Source organism: Rhinoraja longicauda, chromosome 6, assembly GCF_053455715.1.
Source record: "Rhinoraja longicauda isolate Sanriku21f chromosome 6, sRhiLon1.1, whole genome shotgun sequence".
In the NCBI taxonomy this organism is placed as follows: domain Eukaryota; kingdom Metazoa; phylum Chordata; class Chondrichthyes; order Rajiformes; family Arhynchobatidae; genus Rhinoraja; species Rhinoraja longicauda.
In genome coordinates this window covers 13,167,363-13,190,248 of record NC_135958.1, presented here as the reverse complement: position 1 = coordinate 13,190,248, position 22,886 = coordinate 13,167,363, and the positions used below count along the sequence as shown (strand labels likewise).

Here is a 22,886-nt window from a genome sequence, read left to right as displayed (position 1 = left end):
GTGACCGCGTGGGTTTCCTCTGGATGCTGCAGTTCCCCCCCACATTCCAAAGATGTGTGGGTTTGTAAGTTAATTGGCCTCTGTAAAAATTGCCCGTAGTGTATAGGGACTGGATGCAAAAGTGGGATAACGTGGAACTAGTACGAATGGATGATCAATGGTCAGCGTGGACTCGATGGACCAAAGGGCATGTTTCCATTGATGTATCTTTCAAACAAATCAATCAATCATGTAATCTGCCGATTGAAACATAGAAACATAGAAAATAGGTGCAGGAGGAGGCCATTCGGCCCTTCGAGCCAGCACCGCCATTCATTGTGATAATGTCTGATCATCCCCCATCAATACCTCGTGCCTGCCTTCTCCCCATATCCCTTGATTCCACTAGCCCCTAGAGCTCTATCTAACTCTCTCTTAAATCCATCCAGTGATTTGGCTTCTACTGCCCTCTGTGGCAGAGAATTCCACAAATTCACAACTCTCTGGGTGAAAAAGTTTTTTCTCACCTCAGTTTTAAATGGCCTCCCCTTTATTCTAAGACTGTGGCCCCTGGTTCTGGACTCTCCCAACATTGGGAACATTTTTCCTGCATCTTGCTTGTCCAGTCCTTTTATAATTTTATATGTTTCTATAAGATCCCCTCTCATCTTTCTAAACTCCAGTGAATACAAGCCTAGTCTTTTCAATCTTTCCTCATATGACAGTCCCGCCATCTCAGGGATCAATCTCGTGAACCTGTTTTATTGCTGTGCTCTTTAACCTCTAGATTTATTTTCTTCTGTGCATTATATAGATTGACACTCGCTGACAAATCAGATTCAAATCAGTTTCATCCTTGATTCAGTTTGTTTTCCTCGAGTGCAACTATCTTATCTAGTTGGCCTTAGGTTGGGCTGAAGATCTATTGTGGGACCTGCCCCAGTGCAGCTTTTACAAGAATACAAATGCATTTAAATAATACTTTTCTTCATGACCTCAGGAGAATCAAAGAGTAGCACAGAATGGAAACTAAAATGTTTTATTTTGACTGTTTGGTATATGGACTCCCCCTCCCGGGAGAAAGCGGTAGAGGACAAGTTAATAGATGATTTTTAAGGCAGAGATGGGTAGATTCTTGATTAGTGGGGGTGGTCATGGGGTTATGGGGAGAAGGCAGGAGAATAGGGTTAGGAGGGAGAGAAAGATCAGCCATGATTGAATGGCGGAGTAGACGATGGGCCGAACAGCCTAATTCTGCTCCTATTACTTATGACTTAAACACCAAAGGGATATATTTACTTGATGAAACAGGATTATTTGGTTTATGTTCAATTCCATCTCCATAGAAACCAGAAGAATGGACCTTCTGCAGTGGAGAGAATCTGAATATGAACTGCATTCCATTTTTTAGTATCTCCCTGTCATAAAAAATAATATTTTGCTTCTGCATTATTTACGACTGAGCTGTGTTCAGTGAAGCTTACAGAGCAGCCAGCTGCCTTCCTGAATGAAGTCTCCGAGGCTTCCTGCTGCTGCAGCTCAGAATGTATGATTAGTTTAACATCATTATAGATAGGCAGGGTCTTACCAATTGGAACTAATCTAGTAATTGAACAGGTCACGCTATTGCTGGCTTTTCTTTTAATGAAGTCACAGTAAAGTTATTAAACAGACTGCATATTGACCCAGAGATCTGTGTTGGCAAAACTCCTGATTGTCATGTGGCTGGTCTTGTGCTTCAGTGATAACCATCTTCTGCAAAGGGAGGTGGGTCTTAATATAGAAACCCAGTGCTATAGAAATGAGAGGCTTATTATTGACACGGGGAATTTCTCAACTGGCACAAGGTGAGCAAGGGCCCTTGGATCGGTTGCAAAACTATGTTAGGGATTATTTTCCATGGAGGTAGTCACAGTGTTTTGGGTGGCATGGTGGACAGCGGTAGAGTTGCTGCCTTATAGCACCAGAGACCCAAGTTCGATCCTGACTATAGGTGCAGGAGTTGGTACATTCCCCCGTGACTGCGTGGGTTTTTTCCAGGAGCTCTGGTTTCCTCCCACACTCCAAAGATGGACAGGTTTGTAGGTTAATTGGCATTGTTTTTTTTTTTAATTGTTCCTAGTGTGTAGGGTAGTGCTAGTGTGTGGGGATCAATGGTTGGCACGGACTCGGTGGGCTGTAGGGCCTGTTTCCTTGCTGTATCTCTAAACTAAACTAAAACTAAAGTACTGTTTACAGAGTTGAGAGTTGTTGGAGTGAAAGGGAATGGACAGGAAGTGAGGTTTGTGGAGACATTTCCTAGACATTAGCTTGTGAGGAACAATGTCCGAGACAAGAGGAAATTGTGAAAGATTAATCAGCGGCACGGTAGCGCAGCGGTAGAGTTGCTGCTTTACAGCGAATGCAGCGCCGGAGACTCAGGTTCGATCCTGACTACGGGTGCTGCACTGTAAGGAGTTTGTACGTTCTCCCCGTGACCTGCGTGGGTTTTCTCCGAGATCTTCGGTTTCCTCCCACACTCCAAAGATGTGCAGGTATGTAGGTTAATTGGCTGAGTAAATGTGAAAAATTGTCCCTAGTGGGTGTAGGATAGTGTTAATATACGGGGATCGCTGGGCGGCACGAACTTGGAGGGCCGAAAAGGCCTGTTTCCGGCTGTATATATATGATATGATATGAAGGCTGGAGATATTGCATTATTTTGTGATGGATGTAAGGAAGGGTTCTTTCAAAGAAATATAATAACTTGTGCTTAGACACAATGCTGAAGTAACTCAGCGGGACCGGCAGCATCTCTGGAGAGAAGGAATGGGCTTGTTCTGTTGAAGCCGTGGAGGCCGTGATGATCTGATAGAACCATTGTACAAACCCATGAGCTTGCTTCAAGATTCAAGATTCAAGATTCAAGATAGCTTTATTTGTCATCCAAATTGGACGAAATTCAGTCACCCACAGTCCAACAACAAAAGCACTAAATAGGCATTAAAATTACACAACCCCAAAAACACACAAAAAAAGAAACATCCATCAAAGAAACATCCATCACAGTGAGTCTCCTCCAGTCCTCTCCTCACTGTGATGGAAGGCCACAATGTCTTTCCCTTCTCCTGCCGTCTTCTCCCGCAGTCAGGCTGTTGTGGTTGCAGGCCGCGCCGGATGGTCCGCAGCGGCCCGAGCCTAAGGCGAGTCGCAGCCGCTCCCGCAGCCTCCGAAGACGGCCGGCTCCGCCGATGATAAGTCCGATCCGGGGTGGGCGAACACGCTGCCGCTGTTGCTGCACGTCGGGGCGGTCGTGGCTCCCGACATTGAAGCCCCCGCCCAGCAGAGAAAAATCCCGTGGCCTATTTTAGGCCGCGCCGGACGGTGAAATGCCCGCGACCCGGGGCGGGCGAACATGCTGCCGCTGCCGGAGCTCCCGATGTCGGCATCCACGCGGCCCGAGCCTAAGGCGAGTCGCAGCCGCTCCCGCAGCCTCCGAGGACGGCCGGCTCCGCTGATGGTTAGTCCGGTCTGCGGACTCTGCGAACCGGAGCCCTGGAGGCCGCCAGCTCCAGGAGTTGGGCCGATGGTAGGCCGCAGCAGGAACGGAGACCCGACCCAGAAAACAACGGTCGGGTCTCCGTTCGGAAGGGACACCTATTTACAATTTACAAGGATGGGCCAAGAGGACGATGGTACGGAGCTTCACTCTCCTTGAGATGGAAGGCCCTTGTGTTTTGGAAAGTTGGAGAAGGGAAGGTTTCTAACAAGAGTTTTCTGTGCCAGAGTTTTGCATGCACTGAGTGGTGGGTGCATGGAATGTGCTGCCAGGCGGGTGGTGAAAGCAGATGCAATGGCAACATTTAAAGGACATTTAGACAGGGACATGAACAAGTGTGGAACGTAGTAGGGATTTAGACCACGTACAGGCAGATGGGATTAGTTTAAATTGGACGTACCATTAGAATGGAGATGAGGGGAAATTTCTTTAGCCAGAAGTTGGTGTATCTGTGGAATTCATTGCCACTGACGGCAGTGGAGGCCAAGTTATTGGGTATTTTAAAAGTGAAGATTAATCGATTCTTGATTAGTAAGGGTATCAAAGGTTATGGGGAGAAGGCAGGAGAATGGGGTTGAGAAGGAAAAATAGATCAGCCATGATTGAATAGAGGAGTAGACTTGATGGGCCAAATGGCATAATTCTGCTCCTATGTCTTATGAACGTATGGAAAGAGAGCGAAGTGACCTGCTAAAAGCTGGCCAGCTGACTTGTGTCAGGTGTCAACCTCCTGACCCACAGGTTACTGCAGTTCATGATCTAAAACGATCTGAACTGCTAGGCACACATTGCTTACGCAAAGGCAGGGCCGAGCAGTGGGAATTTGAACTCTTGACAGAGGAGAGAAGGAATGATGTTTGAGCCTGTCAAGTTTAAAAAGATACATCTGGATTGACCACACCCCTTCCACTGCCTCTGGCCATTCCAAATGCTTTACAGCCTGTGGAAACCTTATGAAGTGTGGCCAGTGGGGAAGTATGTCGACCAATCTACAAAGACAGTGTGATGAAGAGTAGAGAGTCTGATAAATGTAGGCCGTACTGTCACGTGGAATAAAACAATGCTAAGTCTTGCGTTCCCCTGAGAAGTCATCCCATGGTGTGACTTGGCCTCTCCAAGGTGGCATCCCAGACAGTGCAGCATTCCCTCAGTGTTAAGGTGGACATCCTCGCGGGGTGGTGCGCTGAAGTCTTACATGGATCATGACCCACATCCTCAAGGACTGACCATAAGGACTGACCATAAACGGAAGCATTGAGACACTCCTGAAACAAATTTCCTTTCCGATTTGTGTTTTGTGAGCTGGCTGGTGTGATCCTCGCGTGTCGGTTGTTCAGCCAGTAAAGATTAGGTATCTTGAGAAAGAAGCTGCTGAGTCACAGTGAAGTGAGCAAGAACAGGCCTTTTTGACAGTGTGGTTTATCATGCATTGACCAACCTAACAATGCTTTTATGTTGCAACCTGTCACAAGTTAGCATAGAATAGTTCATTATTCTTTGATATACTATGTGTATTTAAAGATTGCAGCCAACCTTGTATAAGATCTACTTGTTTGTGTTTTTTTTGACGCTATGGTTTGGAGTGTTAGCTGTCGTTATAACATCATATGAAATTGTATATAAATTTCCGGCAGTTGTTCAACAGATATTGCCGCTTGCAGGATCTTGAATGAGTAAAATAGATAACTATACAATAGAACTTTATTTATCCCAGGAGGAAAATTGATCTGCCAACGGTCACGGGGAGAATGTACAAACTCCGTACAGACAGCACCCATAGTCAGGATCGATCTCGGGTCTCTGGCGCTGTAAGGCAACATCTCTACCACTGCCACCCGAAATTCCTCGTGTTTTCCTGCAGAAAAATTAGTGTACCAATAACATTATTTTATCTTAAGTATTTTTAACATGTCTCCTCAATATCAAATATGTTGGCAGTATCACTGCCATTAGCACCATTGCCTGTGGCATAAGCTCGTGTTTTAGAAAGGAAATTTTCATGAACTGATGTTTAATCTCGGTTAGGATATTCTTTTATTACACCACTGCAGTGCAGTCTCAAATAGAACGATCTGATGATTAAGTCGAGCATCTCTTTGTCTGCACCAAATGGATTTTTTTTATAGGATAATCTCTTGAGCACCGCTATTTTGCGTGTTGCTCCCATGTAAAATATGATGGCTTCGGGAAGAAGGTTCAGAATGTCCTGTCCTTTGTTCACCAACACCCTCTTTACAGATGTCAGCCGATGTTGATCAATGTAATGACGAAATAAATTTACCAACTGCACTGATGTGACATTTTCAAGTACAGCAAACTAGTGTTTTTTGATTAAGGACAAATTTCTGCTGAATTCAGAATTTGGAGCTACTGTGAAAAAAAGGCTAAAGGTGTTAAATTCAATTTAGCTGGATTCTGATGCTTCTGCATTAAAGAGAAACTGAAGGTGACTTTTAGGTGGGGGGATGGGGTGACTGATAGCTAGGGTTCCATTTAATGTCACTCGTTTATGTGTAGTTGGTTTTCTTCCATTAGCATGAGGATTTGGTTCAAAAAAAGTTAGGGAGCAAATTCCCTCATCATCAGCCACAGCCTCCGGCAGTGAGAGTCTTTGCATCTACATGCTGGGCAAAGGTTCCTCCCTATGGCAATCTGATAGTCACAGCCAGATTTAAGGCTTTAAACATGTTTTCATGGATTGGGAGTGGAGTCAATTGAAGAGATCAGGCAACAGGAAAAAGGATCTTTTAATCTTTTGTTTTTGTAGGCTGGTTTACAACACAACAACAAAAACAACAGAAACCCCACCTGGAGTTGATGTGAGAGTTCCTGGATTTGGGAAAACTTACCCACTGGAATTCCTGGATCCCAGCAAAAGGACTGTGGGTGAGTTCAGCTCAATTGTGTTTTTGAAAGAGGTTCTAAGTGTGGATCTTGATTGAGTGCTTGCTTTGCCTGGATTAGTGTAAAGCAAAGGCCTGGATCCAGGTTTTCTTTACTGAGCTTAAAGCTTCCCGACTGATTCCTGGTTATGCTAGTTAAATCTTGGCGTTAGCCGGGAATTCTCGGGGACAGATTAAACTATAGTTTAGGCAGTACCTTGATTTATTATCGCCCAGTGGAACAATATTCCACTTAAAAACAAAGTGCTGGAGGAACTTGTGTGGGAAGGAACTGCAGATGCATGTTTAAACCAAAGATGGACACAAAAAGCTGGAATAACTCAGCGGGCCAGACAGCATCTCTGGAGAAGGGTCTCGACCCGAAACGTCACCTATTCCTTTTCTCCAGTGATGCAGTCTGACCCGCCAAGTTCCTCCAGCTTTTTGTGTCTATCTGCTGGAGTAGTTTAGTGGGTCAGGCAACATCTGTGGAGGGAATAGACAGATGACATTTTAGATCCTTCTTCAGACACCTGGCCCGAATCTTTGCCTGTCCATTCCCTCCACAGATGCTCCCTGACCCACTGCGTTCCTCCAGCACTATCTTTGCAGTTTCCAGCATTGCAGTTTCTTGTGTCTCTAGTATTCCAGTTAACATGTTCATTGTCACATTTTTGCCCATGAGGTGTTTGTTCGAAGGATGTGCAGCGCTCCTTAAAAAAATATTTTGCAGTGTTGGTCCAGAGATGGCAGACATTTCCATGTGTTGTTCTTACAACATTTTGTATGAAGAGTATGAGTGGAGGCGGAGGTGTGGACTGAGGATGATCCCAAAGTGCAGGGAACCCCAGGACATGAAGCTGCTGGGAATGCAGGGTGGCATTTAGAAACCGTTCTAATGGTATCCCAAAGACCCAACCGGACAGGGAAAACCTCTGAATTGAAGGCCACGTAATGGAGGGGAATCAAGTCGGTTACTCTGCAGCATGTGGGTTTCTGGACAGCAGTGTGTTCCACAGATTGATACTCTATTATTGAGGGTATAAACATTGGCAGAGTTTGCAGAAAACACTGGTGCTCGTCTTTCAGGAGTGCCCTGGACTCCTTTCCCTTAACTGAAGAGAGCAGACAGGAGCTTGGACTAAGATCTCATTTGCAAATGGCATGGTAGTGAGGGTGCTGGATTAGTAATACATTGGCCTGGGTTGATGGGCTAGAACATTATATCCCATCTGAACAGATGGGGAATTTAAGTGCTCTGAGGTTGGTCAGGGAAAAATATATATCTCTGCTATTGCAACATCAATTCACAGGTCATAGCAAAAACCCACCCGACTTGCACGTGTCTTACTGCTGCGTCCTGCCACCTGGAACTCGGTCTGATCCATTGATGACTCTCAACTCAATGTGTCTGACCCCCAGCTACAGTTGAGAGCGCTTGTTTTCTGGGAAGCAGTTACTCCCTGACATGGCAGAGGAAGCCAATAAGCTATTCCGACTTAGACCCTCAGTGCTGGAGTAACTCAGCGGGTCAGGCAGCATCACTGTAGAAACATAGAAACATAGAAAATAGGTGCAGGAGTAGGCCATTCGGCCCTTCAAGCCTGCACCGCCATTCAATATGATCATGGCTGATCATCCAGCTCAGTAACCTGTACCTGCCTTCTCTCCTTACCCCCTGATCCCTTTAGCCACAAGGGCCACATCTAACTCCCTCTTAAATATAGCCAATGAACTGGCCTCAACTACCTTCTGTGGCAGAGAATTCCACAGATTCACCACTCTCTGTGTGAAGAAATGTTTTCTCATCTCGGTCCTAAAAGACTTCCCCCTTATCCTTAAGCTGTGACCCCTGGTTCTGGACTCCCCCAACATCGGGAACAATCTTCCCGCATCTAGCCTCTCCAACCCCTTAAGAATTTTATATGTTTCTATAAGATCCCCCCTCAGTCTTCTAAATTCCAGCGAGTACAAGCCTAGTCTATCCAGTCTTTCTTCATATGAAAGTCCCGCCATCCCAGGGATCAATCTGGTGAACCTTCTCTGTACTCCCTCTAAGGCAAGAACATCTTTCCTCAGATTAGGAGACCAAAACTGCACACAATACTCCAGGTGCGATCTCACCAATGCCCTGTACAACTGCAGTAGAACCTCCCTGCTCCTAAACTCAAATCCTCTTGCTATGAATGCCAACATACCATTCGCTTTCTTCACTGTCTGCTGCACCTGCACGCTTGCTTTCAATGACTGGTGCACCATGACACCCAGGTCACGTTGCATCTCCCCTTCTCCTAATCGGTCACCATTCAGGTAATACTCTGCTTTCCCGTTCTTGCCGCCAAAGTGGATAACCTCACATTTATCCACATTATATTGCATCTGCCATGCATTTGCCCACTCGCCTAATCTATCCAAGTCACTGCAGCCTCCTAGCATCCTCCTCGCAGCTAACACTGCCACCCAGCTTCGTGTCATCTGCAAACTTAGAGATGTTGCATTCAATTCCCTCGTCCAAATCATTAATATACACTGTAAATAACTGGGGTCCCAGCACTGAGCCTTGCGGTACCCCACTAGTCACTGCCTGCCATTCCGAAAAGGACCCGTTTATTCCTACTCTTTGCTTCCTGTCCGCCAACCAATTTTCTATCCACCTCAACACTGAACCCTCAATACCGTGTGCTTTAAGTTTGTACACCAATCTCCTATGTGGGACCTTGTCGAAGGCCTTCTGAAAGTCCAGATACAACACATCGACTGGTTCTCCCTTATCCACTCTACTAGTTACATCCTCGAAGAATTCTATAAGATTCGTCAGACATGATTTGCCTTTTGTAAATCCATGCTGACTTTGTCCGATGATTTCACCACTTTCCAAATGTGATGCTATCACATCTTTAATAACTGACTCTAGCATTTTCCCCACTACCGATGTTAGGCTAACTGGTCTATAATTCCCCGTTTTCTCTCTCCCTCCCTTTTTAAAAAGTGGGGTTACATTAGCTACCCTAGAACATGGACTGGTGATGTTGATCAGTCTGAAGAAGGGTCCTGACCAAAATGTCGCCTATGCATGTTCTCCATATTTGCTGCCTGACCCACTGAGTTACTCTGGCACTTTGTGTCTTTTTTTGTAAACCAGCATCTGTAGTTCCATGTGTCTCCAGCTATTCACCCTTCATTGTTTAAACAATATAAGAATAAAACCATGTTGAAAGGAACTGCAGATGCTGTTTTATACTGAAGATATGGAGAAATGAACTGCAGATGCTAGAGATTTTTCTCCAGAGATGTCGCCTGGCCCACTGAGTTACTCCAGCTATCTATCTAATGCATCATCTTGGGCTCTCAGCATTTCCTTTAGCTGTTGAAAACTGGTCTGTGGGCCATGGATAGCAGCAGCAGGAAAACCCAGTATATGGCTCTCCCTTTATCAGTGCCATTAAGCCAGGAGATCAAACCTGGTTCAATGAAGAGAGCAGCCGAGTACTGGGTAGGCTATATATACCTACTGTAAAAGAAAGGCGCCTCCAAAGTTTCATCGTTTCCTCAGTACTGCCCTGAAGCATCAGCCCGTGTTAATGCGTTCAAGGATGGGGGCTTTAATTCACAACCTTCTGAGATTAGGTTAACATCAACACAAAGTTGAACAAAATGGATGGCTACCCTCAATCGGAACAAGGTCACCAAAAGCACGTCCAGGTTTAACAAAAGCTGGACAAGGACCTGTTCCACCACCCGATCCCAGTTGATATTTTCTTTCAGCCCCACTGATGGTATCAGTTTTAAAGAGAAGCAGATGAGGGATGAGTGGTGAGTGATCACGTTAAAGACACTGTGGAGTTAGGGTGTAGACCCACACTGGGAGCTTTGCTCAGTAACTGTCCTTGATTCCCCATAGGTGGCATTGAAATCCAATGCCCAGTTACGTACAAAGATAGGAGTGGGATTGTGTTTTCTGCACTTTGTACATTTCAATACCTCGTTCAGATTCTTTTTCTAAATGTGCTTCAAAATATCTTTGATAATTTTCAGGCTGTTATTGTCCCACACACTATTATATAAATAAATGTACATCTGGAACTTTTTTGTGGGTGCCTTTTTGATTCTTTACTTCCTCTTTCCTGATTTAGAATTGAGATAACCCTTTCCCTCACGTATCCTGTGCTCTAAACACACCAGGCATGCTGTCATTGGTTTTTTTTCCCATTGTGTGTTCAGTTCCACAATCTGAGGAGTTTTGTTTCAATATGACATCCTCCCACTAATCTGAGGAAGGTTGCTGGCTTATGGACATCTTTTCTCTGATCACGACTATGCAAATTCATTCAGGATAGCCATAGCTGGAAAAGATGTTGTGGAAGATATTGTCTGAAGAAGGGTCCCGATCCGAAAGGTCACCATCAGTCTGAAGAAGGGTCCCGACCCAAAACATTACCTATCAGTCTGACGAAGAGTCCCGACCCGAGAACCATCTATGCACGTTCTCCAGGGATGCTGCCTGACCCACTGAGTTACTCCAGCACTCTGTCTTTGTTTTAGACAATAGACAATAGAAAATAGGTGCAGGAGAAGGCCATTCGGCCCTTCGAGCCAGCACCGCCATTCAATGTGATCATGGCTGATCATTCTCAATCAGTACCCCGTTCCTGCCTTCTCCCCATACCCCCTGACTCTGCTATCCTTAAGAGCTCTATCTAGCTCTCTCTTGAATGTATTCAGAGAATTGGCCTCCACTGCCCTCTGAGGCAGAGAATTCCACAGATTCACAACTCTCTGACTAAAAAAGTTTTTCCTCATCTCTGTTCTAAATGGCCTACCCCTTATTCTTAAACTGTGGCCCCTAGTTTTGGACTCCCCCAACATTGGGAACATGTTTCCTGCCTCTAACGTGTCCAACCCCTTAATAATTTTATACGTTTCGATAAGATTCCCTCTCATCCTTCTAAATTCCAGTGTATACAAACCTAGTCGCTCCAGTCTTTCAACATATGACAGTCCCGCCATTCCGGGAATTAACCTAGTAAACCTACGCTGCACGCCCTCAATAGCAAGAATATCCTTCCTCAAATTTGGAGACCAAAACTGCACACAGTACTCCAGGTGCGGTCTCACTAGGGCCCTGTACAACTGCAGAAGGACCTCTTTGCTCCTATACTCAACTCCTCTTGTTATGAAGGCCAACATTCCATTGGCTTTCTTCACTGCCTGCTATACCTGCATGCTTCCTTTCAGTGACTGATGCACTAAGACACCCAGATCATGTTGTACGTCCCCTTTTCCTAACTTGACACCATTCAGATAATAATCTGCCTTCCTATTCTTACCACCAAACAGTCCAACAACAAAGTGGATAACCTCACACTTATCTACATTAAACTGCATCTGCCATGCATCCGCCCACTCACACAACCTGTCCAAGTCACCCTGCAACCTCATAGCATCTTCCTCACAGTTCACACTGCCACCTAGCTTTGTATCATCGGCAAATTTGCTAATGGTACTTTTAATCCCTTCATCCAAGTCATTGATGTATATTGTAAATAGCTGCGGTCCCAACACCGGGCCTTGCGGTACCCCACTAGTCACTGCCTGCCATTCTGAAAGGGACCCATTTATCCCCACTCTTTGCTTTCTGTCTGTCAACCAACTTTCTATCCATGTCAGTACCCTACCTCCAATACCATGTGCTCTAATTTTGCCCACCAATGTCCTATGTGGGACCTTGTCGAAGGCTTTCTGAAAGTCGAGGTACACCACATCCACCGCGTCTCCCCTGTCAATTTTCCTAGTTACATCCTCAAAAAATTCCAGTAGATTAGTCAAGCACGATTTCCCCTTCGTAAATCCATGCTGATTCGGAACGATCCTGTTACTGCTATCCAAATGCTCCGCAATTTCGTCTTTTATAATTAACTCCAGCATCTTCCCCACCACTGATGTCAGACTAACTGGTCTATAATTTCCCATTTTCTCTCTCCCTCCTTTCTTGAAAAGTGGGATAACATTAGCTACCCTCCAATCCACAGGAACTGACCCGGAATCTATAGAACATTGGAAAATAATCACTAATTTCTAGAACCATCTCCTTAAGCACCCTGGGATGCAGACCATCAGGCCCTGGGGATTTATCAGCCTTGAGTCCCATCAGTCTACCCAAAACTTTTTCCTGCCTAATGTGGATTTCCTCCAGTTCCTCTGTCACCCTAGGATCTCTGGCCACTAGAACATCTGGGAGATTGTTTGTATCCTCCTTAGTGAAGACAGATCCAAAGTACCGGTTCAACTCGTCTGCCATTTCCTTGTTCCCCATAATAAATTCCCCTGCTTCTGTCTTCAAGGGACCCACATTTGCCTTGACTATTTTTTTCCTTTTTACATACCTAAAAAAGCTTTTACTATCCACCTTTATATTATTGGCTAGTTTACCCTCGTACCTCATCTTTTCTCCCTGTATTGCCTTTTTAGTTATCTTCTGTTGCTCTTTAAAAGAGTCCCAATCCTCTGGCTTCCCACTCTGCTTTGCTATGTTATACTTCTTCCCTTTTATTTTTATGCTGTCCTTGACTTCCCTAAGGTGCCTCTTACTCCCCTTAGAATCTTTCCTTGGGATAAATTGATCCTGCAACTTCTGCATTATTCCCAGGAATACCTGCCATTGCTGTTCCACAGTCTTCCCTGCTAGGGCCTCCTTCCAGTCAATTTTGGCCAGCTCCTGCCTCATGCCTCTGTAATCCCCTTTGCTATACTGTAATACTGACACCTCCGATTTTCCCTTCTCCCTCTCAATTTGTAGAGTAAAACTTATCATATTGTGGTCACTGCCTCCGAATGGCTCATTTACCTCGAGTCCCCTTATTAGGTCAGGTTCATTACATAACACTAAATCTAGAATTGCCTTCTCCCTGGTAGGCTCCAGTACAAGCTGTTCTAAGAATCCATCTCGGAGACACTCCACAAACTCTCTTTCCTGGGGTCCATTACCAACCTGATTTTCCCAGTCTACCTGCATGTTGAAATCTCCCATGACCACCGTAGCATTACATTTGTGACATGACAATTTTAGCTCCTGATTCAACTTGCACCCTATGTCGAGGCTACTGTTTGGGGGCCTGTAGATGACTCCCATTAGGGTCTTTTTACCCTTACAATTCCTCATCTCTATCCATACTGATTCTACACCTCCTGATTCTATGTCACTCCTTGCAAGGGAGTGAATATCATTCCTTACCAACAGAGCGACCCCGCCCCCTCTCCCCACCTGCCTGTTTTTTCTGTACGTTGTGTACCCCTGAATATTCAGCTCCCAGCCCTGGTCCTCTTGTCCTGATCATGTCTCAGTGATCCCTACAACATCATACTTGCCAATGTCCAACTGAGCCTCAGGCTCATCCATTTTATTTTTTATACTTCGCGCATTTAAATACAACACTTTAACTTCGGTATTTACCTCCCCTCTCACACCGGTCACAATTGGCCCTGACCTTACTCTCATATCCCTTCTGGAACTTCCCTTCCCATTCATTCAAGAGTCCTTTACAGTTTCTCCTGTATTCGCTTCCCCTTTAACTACATCTTCATATTCCCAATTTGTCAACCCCTCCCCCCCCACTACTTAGTTTAAAGCCACATGTCAAGTCAAGTCAAGTCAATTTTATTTGTATAGCACATTTAAAAACAACCCACGTTGACCAAAGTGCTGTACATCTGATTAGGTACTAAGGAAAAAAAATGAAACATACAGTAGCACGCAAACAGTTCACAGCGCCTCCTCAATGAGCCTCAAACGCTAGGGAGTAGAAATAGGTTTTGAACCTGGACTTAAAGGAGTCGATGGAGGGGGCAGTTCTGATGGGGAGAGGGATGCTGTTCCACAGTCTAGGAGCTGCAACCGCAAAAGCGCGGTCACCCCTGAGCTTAAGCCTAGACCGCGGGATGGTGAGTAGCCCTAAGTCGGCCGACCTGAGGGACCTGGAGTTAGAGAGGGGGGTTAGAAGATTTTTGATGTAGGGGGGGGGGGGGAATGTCCATTTAGGGCTTTATACGTGAATAGGAGGAGCTTGAAGTTGATTCTGTACCGTACAGGGAGCCAGTGGAGAGAGGCCAGAATCGGGGTGATGTGGTCCCTTTTACGGTTACCCGTCAGGAGTCTCGCTGCGGCGTTTTGGACCAGTTGCAGGCGGGACAGGGAAGATTGGCTGATCCCAGTGTATAGGGAGTTGCAGTAGTCTAGGCGGGAGGAAATGAAAGCGTGAATGATTTTTTCTGTGTCGTCGAATTGGAGGAAAGGTTTGATTTTAGCTATGGTTCGAAGTTGGAAGAAGCTGGCTTTTACCACAGCGTTGACTTGCTTATCAAATTTTAATGCAGAGTCAAATATCATGCCGAGGTTTTTAACATGCGATTTGACTAGGCAGGATAGACTTCCAAGACTGCCTGTTATCGATTTGATGGAGTCGGGGGGGCCGAATAGGATGACCTCAGACTTGCTCTCATTTAATTGGAGGAAGTTCTGTGCCATCCAACATTTTATGTCCTCAAGGCAGTGTAAGAGGCTGTTTAAATTTGACTGGTTGTTGGGTTTCAGGGGGAGGTAAAGCTGAGTGTCATCGGCATAGCAGTGGAAAGAAATGCCGTGCCTTTGAATGATTTGGCCAAGGGGGAGCATGTATAGAGAGAAGAGAATGGGGCCTAGGATGGAGCCTTGTGGAACTCCGCAGGAGAGGCTAGCTGGAGCAGAGGAATAACTGCCTATGTTGATGGCGAAACTCCTATCTTTGAGGTACGAAGCGAACCAGCTCAGGGCAGTGCCATCAATGCCAACCGCGTACCGGAGACGGTCAATAAGGATGGTGTGGTCCACTGTATCGAACGCTGCGCTGAGGTCAAGAAGGAGCAGGATTGCACAGTCGCCGGTGTCGATGGCGAGAAGCGGGTCGTTGTGTACCTTCAACAAGGCAGACTCTGTGCTGTGGTGGGCTCTGAAACCTGACTGGAAACTTTCTAGGATGGTGTATTGGTGCAGGTAGGGCACTAATTGGTTTAAAATTGCCTTTTCAAGGACTTTTGACAGGAATGGCAGTTTGGAAATGGGTCTGTAGTTGCTAGGCAAGGTGGGTTCTAGGTTAGGTTTTTTCAGTAGGGGCTGGACCACCGCGTGCTTGAAACTGGTTGGAACAGTGCCAGTTGCCAGAGAACTGTTGATAATAGAGAGGATGCTGGGACCGGCTATTGCAATAACATCCTTCAGAAGGGCAGTGGGGGCAGGATCAAGGGGGCAGGTTGCAGGTTTCATAGCGCTAGCAAACCTGCCTGCCAGAATGTTGGTCCCCCTGCTGTTAAGGTGTAACCCATCCCTTTTGTACAGGTCACCCCTACCCCAGTAGAGATCCCAGTGGTCCAGAAATCTAAATCCCTGCTCCCTGCACCAGCCCCTCAGCCATACATTCATATCCCCGATCTCTCTGTTCCTGCCCTCACCTGCACGAGGTACAGGCAGCAGTCCAGAGATAACCACCCTCGATGTCCTACTTCTCAGTCTTCTTCCTAACTCCCTAAACTCACGCTGCAGTATCTCCTTCCTCTTCCTCCCGACATCGTTCGTGCCCTCGTGCACAACTACTTCCGGTTGATCCACGTGAGTTTGCATGAGGAGGCTGCCGGCTGCTTCAGACTCAGACTTTAGTGTGAACAGATTCTATGTGTATCTCAATCTCAACCCAGTAACTTAATTGTTTTTTTAAAGTATTTAAAAACGACACTTTATTCATCATGTGTAGGGAGGAACTGCAGATACTGGTTTAAACTGAAGACAGACATATAAAAGCTGGAGTAACTCAGTGGGTCAGGCCACATCTCTGGATGAAAGGAATAATAGGTGACGTTTCAGGTCGTGACCCTTCTTTAGACTGAGCGTCGGAGGAAAGGGGAACGAGAGATATAGACGGTACTTAGGACAAATTAATGGAAGATATGCAGAAAGCAAGGAAATGTGGACCCCACAACGGTTACATTATTCATTATGCGTACACACAGTAAATACAATTGGTACTCTGTGATTCTCTTTGTGCATGTAGTGGGAGTGAGACGTGAGCTGTGCAGGAATGATCTGATGAAGAGGGGACCCTCTTACTACAGCCATGCAACATCTTGGTGCTTGTTTGAATTCTGGCAATGAAGAATGACTTCAAAGCCAGATGACTTTGACAGTCTGTCGAGGGAACCATCCAACAGAATTCACTGTCTCCTCCTTTTCATACTGACAAGGAGGACCACCTGATAGAATTTTTCACTTCCCCGTTTAAAATATCCGTGATTAAAATTCACTCCCAATCTTGCACTTGATCATCCTGTCCCAATCTCCCGCTCTGTGCCTTTGTGTCAGATTTTCGTTGTTAGTTTAATTTGGAGACACAGCGTGGAAACAGGCCCTTCAGCCCAATGAGTCCACACCGACCAATGATCACCCTGTTCTATCCTACATTGTTACTCCAAAGAAGAGTCATTTTACCGCACCAAAGCCACTGTATAAATGTACCCGAGTATAGAACAAAACCAAGCAAACCGCTGGATGAAAGGAAAAGGAATTGATTTGAGAAGCTACTCCTGTTTATCCGGAACTGTTGAAATAAATTCCTACCCGAATGCCTGGAACGCCATTGCATGGAGGAAGAGTCATGAATTTGTGATGAGTTTGACTTTTAGTAGCTGTGTTCTAGAGAGCTAGCAAGCCTGCAGATTAAAATTAGAAAGGCAGCAGAGCCTGGGGATAGTTCTTGTCAGAAGGCATTACGGGCATTGTTTCCAGTTGAACGAGACAAGAGAGGCACTCATGGGCTGCATTAAAGTAGTCATCGTGCATAGAATCATACCATCCATGAGCAGGCTACTCAACCAATTCCATCAGCACCAGCTCCATGAAAGAGCTACCCGGATAGATATTGTGGAGTTTGAGATGAATGCATTCAAAATAAATCTAGGTAGGCATGAGGGAGAAGGAAACTGTGATATACTGAGGCAAGTTGAATGGAGTAAACATAAATCGCCAAATGAACTGCTTCATTGTTGTATAGTTGCCGGCAAGAAGCCCTGCTTTCTGCTGGTTGCTCTTAGATTGTGCATCTCTAAGTGCTTGTGGATAGATGTGAGGTTTGTAACAGCTCGAGTATTAAGTGGTTTCCACTTTGCAGAAACCAAGTACAACATACAGTCACCTCGTGAACATTCTCTGAACGTGCAGCGTTTCTGAGAAAGAAAGTCAATTATTGCCACTCTTTGGGTGTGCTAGAATGTTTTGCAGGCAGTGAAGAACTTCTGAAGTACAGTCATGGTCGTGGTGTGGAGAATACGGCAGTCAGGTCATGCAGAGTGAGTTCCTAGAAATAGCAATGTGACCTCTACATTATTTGTTTCACTGTGATTATCAGAAGTTGCGTATGATCTAGGGCATCGGGAATCGTTCCCTGAAACTATACCAAACCACTGTTTAATGTCTTCTGTGGGATATAACACTTCTGGCGGTGAGGTACTCTCTCGATAGTGCACTGAAGAGACTGGAAGAATTTGTTCACATAGAGATTGGTACCAAGGACGATGGAGGAATTTGAGAAGCAGCTAAGACCTTTGCAACAAATCCTCTCTCTCCACTCCTATCTTCCCTCCTCCATTGAATTACCATCAGACTCAGATGTTCCTGTCGTCAGACTCTTGAATGGCCCTTCCACAAGCTTTTTTTTTTTTTCAGCCTATCCTATTGTGAACATTGAACATTTTCTCTGGAACTGTCACACTACGATGCAGTGAAACTATATTCCACCCTGGTATTTTTCTCTTCACTCTACCTGTTGTACCAGTGTTTGGCTTGATTAAATTCATCTTTGGTATTATCTGATTTAATTAGCAGGCAAACAAAAGCTTTTCATTGCACCTTGGTGCATTTGACAATAATAATAAACCTAAACCCTTCTCCATCCTAAATGCACATGGTGAATAAAGAATTCAAAGCCTAGGCTAGCATTATCAGTCCATAAAAATGTGTTATAAATGTTGAATGTTACCTGCTTCATATGTCGAGTTCAATATTGTAGTGTATTTTAATATTTAGTACACTAAATGTAGAATCAAATTCCAAATATTTGGTTAGTGCATTGACTAATCAAGAACAAAAAAAATCTTCATTAGAACGGATGTTTAGGGTTATGGGAAGAAGGCAGGAATATGGGATTTGGAAGCAGAGATCAGCAATGATTGAATGGCAGAGTAGTCGATGGGCCGAATGGCCTAATTCTACTCCTATAACATGTGGACTAGTGATATCTTAATGGACATGAATACTTTCTTAAGGCGGTTATATTTTTGATACTTGGCACTTTATTCAAGGCAGCAAAGTCTTGAGTGCAGCCAATATAGCAGGTTTCTGTGGATGCTGACTACCTATGTAACCTCAGTGCGTGTGACAATAATAAACCTAAAGTCTTCTCCACCTTAAATGCACTTGGTGAAGCGAGAATTTATTTATACCTTCACATGCCCAAGTCCTTGTGATAGTATAAAAACAATGTTGGAAATCTCAGCAGGTAAGGAATCATCTTTGGAGAGAAATATTTAAGCTTTCAGTTCACTGACATCCTGTTGAACTGATGGAAGTTTAGGCAAAATGAATTATTAATTGTCAGGCTCAATTTTGTCAGGGTGAGTTCAAGGTAACATGCATGTTGCCTAAAGCAACTAGTAAACATAGCAGACTACACCCCATGTGATTGTACTTTAGTGTACAGAGAGTCAAAGTACAGGGCCCTTCACCCACATGAGTAAAGGGAGTGCAAGAATTCTTGGAATTTCCAGAACAAACATATGCAGTGTAAATCAGGTCTCTACAATCTACTGTGTTGCTTTAGACTAGAACCAGAGCATAGGAAAGCAGTCCTGTCGATGCAACTGGCCATACTCCAAGTTTAAATGAATCAGCATATCTAACGGGCTGATGTCTTTGCCTCAGAGACTCTTTCAAACTGAGATCTTTCAGGCACAGAAGTCCTAGTAAACATCACTTCCAACTTTGTTTCCTTTTGGCAAAGGAACAGCTTCCTGTTCATGCATGTGACTGGTAAAACGATCCGTATAGTTTTTAAAGCGGAGTTACAGTAGAACTCTGTAAACAAACTCCCCAGGACTTCGGTACCAGAATGGCAGGTTATCAGAATGGCATGTACTAACTTCGGTATCAGAATGGCATGTACTAACTTATGTCCAATAATGCCCCAACATGTTTTTATGTTATTTTATTCGCATGTTGTGTAGAAGTAGAATAAACATTTTAAAATGACCCATTGAGTTTAATGGGAGCGGGGATCTAAGGCCCAGTGCTTTTATGTTTCAGTTTGCCAAAACAAACTAAAATGTAAAAGCATTCAAGCTGCAAACTTACCCACGTTTCGGACTGCATCGAACGCAGATGCCCAGTCAATGGAGCCTTGCTCTCTGCCGCTGGAGGGGCCTTGCTGGTCAGGACACACGTCAGGTTCTGCAGTTTAAATTGAATATGTTTGGCATTCACAAACATTAAAAAACACTTGAACGCTACAAAAGCAAAACTATTTCAGACTTGCCACCAATAACTGAAACACAACAGCACCCTTCAAAATTCAAATACATTTGAAGAGGCAGGGGGTGGCAGAGTGGCGTGACGGTAGAGCTGCTGCCTTGCAGAGCCAGGGACCCGGATTCCGGGTCTAACTATGGGTGCTGTCTGTGCGGAGTTTGTATATTTTCCATAATCACTGCGTGGGTTTCCTCTGGGTGCTCCGGTTTCCCCCTGTATTTCAAAGACGTACATGTTTGTAGGTTAATTGGCTTCTGTAAATTGTCCCAATGAGAAAGTGGGATAACATACAGCTCGTGTACGGGTGATTGATGGGTGCGTGGATTCAGTGCGCTGAAGGGCTTGTTTCCATGCTGTATCTCTGAACATAAAACGGAAATGTCTTTGTACGGACTATTGTTCCTTCCCATTGATTTTGAGAACAGTATTTTTGACTTGTCTCTGCAGGGATCTACTTCTATACTCTGGTGAAGTACTTGGTAGACTGGGGCTATCTGAGGGACGAAGATGTCCGTGGCGCTCCGTACGACTGGCGCCGAGCACCCAGTAAGTGTCATCTACGAACTTCATATTTTGGAGACTGCAAGAAGGGGTGTCCTTTACTTTTTATGTGTCATGTTTGCATCGAAAACATCCCCCGTGTTCAGGATGATGGCTGATTGTTAGCCTGGTTTACAGCTGTGACCTTCTAGGTCCTAGTGGTGGTTGAGTTTTCCAGAAGAGTACTGAAGAGTTCTTGCTATTGAGGGCGTGCAGCGTAGGTTTACTAGGTTAATTCCCGGAATGGCGGGACTGTCATATGTTGAAAGACTGGAGCGACTAGGCTTGTATACACTGGAATTTAGAAGGATGAGAGGTGATCTTATCGAAACGTATAAGATTATTAAGGGGTTGGACACGTTAGAGGCAGGAAACATGTTCTCAATGTTGGGGGAGTCCAGAACCAGGGGCCACAGTTTAAGAATAAGGGGTAGGCCATTTAGAACAGAGATGAGGAAAAACTTTTTCAGTCAGAGAGTTGTGAATCTGTGGAATTCTCTGCCTCAGAGGGCAGTGGAGGCCAATTCTCTGAATACATTCAAGAGAGAGCTAGATAGAGCTCTTAAGGATAGTGGAGTCAGAGGGTATGGGGAGAAAGCAGGAACGGGGTACTGATTGAGAATGATCAGCCATGATCACATTGAATGGCGGTGCTGGCTCGAAGGGCCGAATGGCCTACTCCTGCGTCTATTGTCTATTGAATGAAGGCCAAGCATTTTCCCAGCTTCTGTCTGGTCTTAATGTCATCAGAGTAAAGTTCTGGGACTGGTTGCCAGTTTCATTGGGTGTGTGGTGCCGAGAGAATACAGCAAGAAAAACTGGGGTGTGATTTTTTTTTTTAAATTTCTACAACTTTGCATTTCCCCAAACGAGCTCCCTGTTGCAATGACCACGAGTTCACATGAACAAGTGAAGGGTGGTGTAAGGGGCCTGTCCTGGGCACCAATGTCCACATGAGCTGCTGGGACCGGAGAACAGGCGAATGTTTCACTAACCTTGGCCAACACATTGGAGAGAGTTTCATGTAGAAAAGACTTCATAGATTCTTTGAGTTACATTTGTAGCTAATATTTTTTAATAAAATAGATCATATCTGACGACATTTGGCTTCCTGGATGAAGATAACAAACCACTTGCAAAACTTTTAAAAAATGTATCTTCCATTTTACATTTTTTTTTCTCCCCAGTTGTAAACATTGTTTAAAAAGTGCAATCAAGTATTGTAATGTTTTCCGTTCTGTTCCATGGATCAAGGTTAGTCTGCACTTGGACAACCTTTAAAAACATAATCGTGTTCTTCTAGTCATGGATTTTGTGTATTGAGTGAGGCAGCTATAATTTCAACTCTTTTTAATATTTTCTCTCCAAGTCACTAACGTGGGGAGGTTTTTGTTGGGGTTTGGCCCTCCATTCCTACCCTCTCCCTGTGATGGCCCCTTTTCTCTCTCACTTGATTTCTCCCACCTCGTTTCTGTTTCTCTCCCTCTTCATTTGAGGGGAACCTCTGAAGAAGCAGCCTGAAGAACGGTCTCAACCTGAAACGACACCTATTCCTTTTCTCCAGAGATGCTGCTTGACCCGCTGAGTAACTCCAGCACTTAGTGTCAATCTTCCAGGGAAATGTAAATGCCGTTCTGTTCCTCAACAGCACAGTGAATTTCTCTCCGTTCTTTTTATTTCCAGATGAAAATGGTCAGTATTTCAAGGACCTGCAGGAGATGATTGAATCTATGTACAAGCAATATGGTGGACCCATTGTCCTGATCGCGCACAGCATGGGAAACCTTTACACGCTCTATTTCCTGAACCATCGGCCCCAGGAGTGGAAAGACAAATACATTAAGTCCTACATTGCGCTGGGGGCTCCTTGGGGAGGTGTGTCGAAGACTTTGCGAGTATTGGCTACAGGTTAGTCATAGAAGAATGTCAAACTGGGAATGTGAAGCTCCTTGGCTGATCTTCACCCACAGGGCACAGCGGGAGATTTGCTGCCTTACAGCGCCAGAGACCCAGGTTAGATCCTGGCCATGGGTGTGGAGTTTGTATGTTCTCCCTGTGACCTGCTTGGGTTTTGTCCGGGACATCCGGTTTCCTCCCACACTCCAAAGACATACAGGTTTGTATGCTAATTGGTTTGGTATAGTTGTAAATTGTCCTTAGTGTGTAGGATGGTGTTCGTGTGCAGGGATTGCTGGTCGATGTGGACTAGGTGGGCAGAAGGGCTTGTTTCCGTGCTGTATCTCTAAATTAAATTATACTAAATAAATATGCTGGAGGAAGAAATGTTGAGAAGAGTTGATGTGGAAGAATGATCCTGACCTTGTGTTGCATGAATTGTTCCTGTGCT

At 44.9% G+C, this 22,886-nt stretch overlaps 1 protein-coding gene across 1 annotated transcript in view; it reads left to right on the top strand.

Annotated features, from left to right (window-relative positions):
- Window positions 1-22,886, top strand: part of LOC144594242 (lysosomal phospholipase A and acyltransferase-like) — a 37,363-nt gene that overhangs the window by 11,242 nt on the left and 3,235 nt on the right. Inside the window, exons 3-5 of the mRNA XM_078400481.1 lie at window positions 6,285-6,403; window positions 20,447-20,545; window positions 22,223-22,447. Coding sequence (XP_078256607.1) covers window positions 6,285-6,403; window positions 20,447-20,545; window positions 22,223-22,447 — 443 coding nt within the window. The remainder of the gene's footprint in view (window positions 1-6,284; window positions 6,404-20,446; window positions 20,546-22,222; window positions 22,448-22,886) is intronic.